At 40.7% G+C, this 5,311-nt stretch overlaps 1 protein-coding gene across 1 annotated transcript; it reads left to right on the top strand.

Annotated features, from left to right (window-relative positions):
- Positions 1–1,434: 1,434 nt before the first annotated feature.
- On the top strand, positions 1,435–2,465 carry LOC116812105 (histone H3.3A). The gene has a single exon (XM_032757766.2). The coding sequence runs from the start codon at positions 1,525–1,527 to the stop codon at positions 1,933–1,935; it is 411 nt and encodes a 136-aa protein (XP_032613657.1). The 5' UTR covers positions 1,435–1,524; the 3' UTR covers positions 1,936–2,465.
- Positions 2,466–5,311: the final 2,846 nt, after the last annotated feature.

The raw sequence follows: 5,311 nt of genomic DNA, 5'->3' as shown, positions 1-5,311 counted from the left end.
AGCACTTAACTCCATTCATTGTGTATTTCACCCCAGCCTGTGTCCTCAGGGCCACTGATGCGGTAACCATGGGTGACATTCAGAGAGAACGATGCTTTCTGGCTTCTTACTGCTGTACTGGAAAAGGGACTGTGGTATGCTATCAGGGGACCTGCCCCAATAATCACGTAGGTTCTTTTCTATTTTCCTAAGTGTCAGCTGGCTTGAGAAATAAAGGGACAGAGTACAAAAGAGAGAAATTTTAAAGCTGGGCATCCGGGGGAGACATCCCACATTGATAGGATCCGTGATGCCCCACAAGCCACAAAAACCAGCAAGTTTTTATTAGGGAGTTTCAAAAGGGGAGGGAGTGTGCGAACAGGTGTGGGTGACAGACATCAAGTACTTAACAGGGTAATAGAATATCACAAGGCAAGTGGAGGCAGGGCGAGATCACAGGACCGAGGCGAAATTAAAATTGCTAATGAAGTTTTGGGCACCACTGTCATTGATAACATCTTATCAGGAGACAGGGTTTTGAGATCAACCGGTCTGACCAAAGTTTATTAGGTGGGAATTTCCTCTTCCTAATAAGCTTGGGAGACTGGAGCTTATTTCACCCCTGCAGTCTTGACCATGAGAGAGAGTACGCCCCGGGGGGGCCAGTTCAGAGACCTACCCCTAGGTGCGCATTCTCTTTCTCAGGGACGTTCCATGCTGAGAAAAAGAATTCAGCGGTATTTCTCCCGTTTGCTTTTGAAAGAAGAGAAATATGGCTCTGTTCTGCCCGGCTCACCGGCAGTCAGAATTTAAGGTTATCTCTCTTATTCCCTGAACAATTGCTGTTATCCTGTTCTTTTTTCAGGGTGCCCACACTTCATATTGCTCAAACACACATGCTCTACAATTTTTGTAGTTAATGCAATTATTACAGGGTCCTGGAACGATATACATCCTCCTCAGCTGACAGGATTAAGAGATTAAAGTAAAGACACGCATAGGAAATCACAAGGGTATTGACTGGGGAAGTGATAAGTGTCCATGAAATCTTTACAATTTGTGTTTAGAGATTGCAGTAAAGACAGGCGTAAGAAATTACAAAAGTATTAATCTGGGGAACTAATAAATGTCCATAAAATCTTCACAATCCACGTTCTTCTGCCATGGCTTCAGCCGGTCCCTCCGTTTGGGGTCCCTGACTTCCCGCAACAGTATGACATGTCTCTTGTTTTTATTTTCAATGTCAATCAGAAGGAAGCTTCATATATTCAGGATAATTGTGCCAGTCCCCTTTGTCCTCTTGTGAATAGAGCCTGCAGCAAGGTGCAGAGGGCTAGACCTGGATTGTATGGAGCTACAGCTTCATTTTGTTCTACTACACTGGTGGCTCTGGGCACTCTCTTCCTTTCTCTGGGCTTCTGAGTTCCCTGTCTAACAAAGAAAAAGGACAGGTAGGCCGCCGTCGCTCTCCAACGCCAGCGCCGCCTCTCGCTCGCCGAGCTCCAGCCGAAGGAGAAGGGGGGTAAGTAAGGAGGTCTCTGTACCATGGCTCGTACAAAGCAGACTGCCCGCAAATCGACCGGTGGTAAAGCACCCAGGAAGCAACTGGCTACAAAAGCCGCTCGCAAGAGTGCGCCCTCTACTGGAGGGGTGAAGAAACCTCATCGTTACAGGCCTGGTACTGTGGCGCTCCGTGAAATTAGACGTTATCAAAAGTCCACTGAACTTCTGATTCGCAAACTTCCCTTCCAGCGTCTGGTGCGAGAAATTGCTCAGGACTTTAAAACAGATCTGCGCTTCCAGAGCGCAGCTATCGGTGCTTTGCAGGAGGCAAGTGAGGCCTATCTGGTTGGCCTTTTTGAAGACACCAACCTGTGTGCTATCCATGCCAAACGTGTAACAATTATGCCAAAAGACATCCAGCTAGCACGCCGCATACGTGGAGAACGTGCTTAAGAATCCACTATGATGGGAAACATTTCATTCTCAAAAAAAAAAAAAAAAATTCTCTTCTTCCTGTTATTGGTAGTTCTGAACGTTAGATATTTTTTTTCCATGGGGTCAAAAGGTACCTAAGTATATGATTGAGAGTGGAAAAATAGGGGACAGAAATCAGGTATTGGCAGTTTTTCCATTTTCATTTGTGTGTGAATTTTTAATATAAATGCGGAGACGTAAAGCATTAATGCAAGTTAAAATGTTTCAGTGAACAAGTTTCAGCGGTTCAACTTTATAATAATTATAAATAAACCTGTTAAATTTTTCTGGACAATGCCAGCATTTGGATTTTTTTAAAACAAGTAAATTTCTTATTGACGGCAACTAAATGGTGTTTGTAGCATTTTTATCATACAGTAGATTCCATCCATTCACTATACTTTTCTAACTGAGTTGTCCTACATGCAAGTACATGTTTTTAATGTTGTCTGTCTTCTGTGCTGTTCCTGTAAGTTTGCTATTAAAATACATTAAACTATAAAAAAAAAAAAAAAGAAAAAGGACAGGTAATTACTAAGAGGCCTTCCATTTGTGTCATTCTCAAAGTCTTGGTGTTTTCAAAATCCCTAATTGGTAACCACCCACACAAGTCTATCATGACTTTCTCAGAAATATGAGTTGAATGGTTGTACCACTGGGTGGACTCACGACTATCTGAGCAGCTATAGCAAAATGGTGTACATTAAAACTTGGCGTTCCATCAAAAAGCTTATCCACCATGATCAAGTAGGCTTCATCCCCGGGATCCAAGTCTGGTTCAACATACACAGATCAATAAATGTGATTAGTCACATAAGCAGAACTAAAGAAAAAACACATGATTATCTCAATAGATGAAGAAAAGGCCTTCAATAAAATTCAACATCCCTTCAGGTTAAAACCCTCAATAAACCACATATTGAAGGAACATACCTCAAAATAATAAGATCCATATATGACAAACCCACAGCCAACATCACACTGAATGGGCAAAAGCTGGAAGCATTCCCCTTGAAAGCCAGCACAAGACAAGTTTGCCCTCTCTCATCACTCCTATTCGATATAGTATGGAAGTTTTGGTCAGGGAAATCAGGCAAAAGAAAGAAATAAAGGGTATTCAGATGGGAAGCGAGGAAGCCGAACTATCTTTGTTTGCAGATGACATGATCCTATATCTAGAAAACCCCATCGTCTCATTCCAAAAGCTTCTTAAGCTGATAAGCAACTTCAGCAAAGTCTCAGGATGTAAAATCAATGTGCAAAAATCACTAGCATTCCTATACACCAACAACAGGCAAGCAGAGAGCCAAATCACAAATGCACTCCCATTCACAATTGTCACAAAAAAGAATAAAATATACAGCTAACAAGGGAAATGAAGGACCTCTTCAAGGAGAACTACAAACCACTGCTCAGAGAACTCAGAGATGACACAAACAAATGGAAAAACATTCCATGGTCACGGATATGAAGAATCAATATCATTAAAATGGCCATACTGCCCAAAGTAATTTATAGATTCATTAAACGACTATTGACACTCTTCACAGAACTAGGAAAAATCTATTTTAAAATTCATATGGAACCCAAAAAAAGCCCAAATAGCCAAGGCAATTCTAAGCCAAAAGAACAAATCTGGAGGCATCACGCTGCCTGACTCAAACTATACTACGGTGCTATAGTAACCAAAACAGCATGGTACTGGTATAAGAACACACATATAGACCAATGAAACAGAATAGAGAACCCAGAAATAAGACTGCACACTTAAAACTATCAGATCTTCAATAACCCTGACAAAAACAAGCAATGGGGAAATGATTCCATATTTAATAAATGTTGCTGGGAGAACTGGCTAGCCATATGCAAAAAATTGAAACTGGACCCCTTCCTTACATCATATACAAAAATCAACTCAAGATGGATTAAAGACTGAAACATAAAACCAAAAACTATAAAAACCTTAGAAGAAAACCTAGGCAATACCATTCAGGACATAGGCACAGGCAAAGATTTCATGATAAAGACGCCAAAAGCAATCACAACAAAAGCAAAAATTGACAAATGAGATCTAATTAAACAACAGAGCTTCTGCATAGTAAAAGAAACTATAAACAGAGTAAACGAATAACTTACAGAATGGAAGAACATTTGTGCAATCTTGCCATCTGACAAAGGTCTAATATACAGCATCTATAAGGAACTTAAATTTACAACAAAAAAACACATTAAAAAGCGGACAAAGGTCATGAACAGACACTTCTCAAAAGAAGACATACTTGTGGCCAACAAGCCTGTAAAAAAGCTAAACATCATTGAACATTAGAGAAATGCTAATAAAAACCACAATGAGATACCATGTCACACCAGTCAGAATGGCTATTACTAAAAAGTCAAAAAACAACAACTACTGGTGAGGTTGTAGAGAAAAAGGAATGCTTCTACACTGTTGGTGGGAGTGTAAATTAGTTCAACCATTGTGGAAGACAGTGTGGTGATTCCTCAAAGATCTAGAGGCAGAAATACCATTTGACCCAGTAACCCCATTACTGGGTGTATACCTAAAGGAATATAAATCATTCTATTATAAAGATACATGCATGCGTATGTTCATTGTAGCACTATTTGCAATAGCAAAGACATGGTATCAGCTGAAATGCCCATCAATAATAGACTGGATAAAGAAAATGTGGTACATATACACCATGGAATACTATGCAGCCATAAAAAGAAACTCTATCATGTCTTTTGCAGGGACATGGGTGGAGCTGGAGGCCATCATCCTCAGCAAACTAACACAGGAACAGAAAACCAAATAATGTGTGGTGCCACTTATAAGTGAAAGCTGAATGATGTGAACACATGGACACACACTGAGGCCTGTCAGAGGGTGGGGAGGGGTGGGGGGAGGCAAAGCATCAGGAAGAATAGCTAATGGAAGCTGGGCTTAATACCTGGGTAACGAGGTGATCTGTGCAGCAAACCACCATGGCACACACTTACCTATGTAACAAACCTGCACATCCTGCGCATGTACCCTTGAACTTAAAATAAAAGTTGGAAAAAAAAGTTGGTGTTCAACATGGCATACAGGTCTATTGTGACATGTCTCAGAACTCTGATCTTGATCTTGATCATTCTCAAATTTACAGAAGTGATTCAGGTAAAGGCATATAAGGCAGTTGTGCCAAACTCGCCAATGCTCCAAGGTTTGGAGAAAAGGATGGAACTAGCTATAACACCCTAGCCCAACTCAACACGATGACTTCTGAAAGAGTCATTTAAAAAGTCATTATGTTTTAAAAATAAATTGTATGACCCTGATTAAAGAGCTCAGGCTCTGAAGAAAATCAGA

This window comes from Hylobates moloch, unplaced genomic scaffold (assembly GCF_009828535.3).
Source record: "Hylobates moloch isolate HMO894 unplaced genomic scaffold, HMol_V3 SCAFFOLD_7, whole genome shotgun sequence".
In the NCBI taxonomy this organism is placed as follows: domain Eukaryota; kingdom Metazoa; phylum Chordata; class Mammalia; order Primates; family Hylobatidae; genus Hylobates; species Hylobates moloch.
Note: the sequence above shows the minus strand (reverse complement) of the source record. Positions and strands in the feature narration are given on the sequence as shown.

Bases quoted from the DNA above. Each gene is read 5' to 3' on its own strand.
- LOC116812105 (XM_032757766.2), top strand. From the start codon at position 1,525: ATGGCTCGTACAAAGCAGACTGCCCGCAAATCGACCGGTGGTAAAGCA.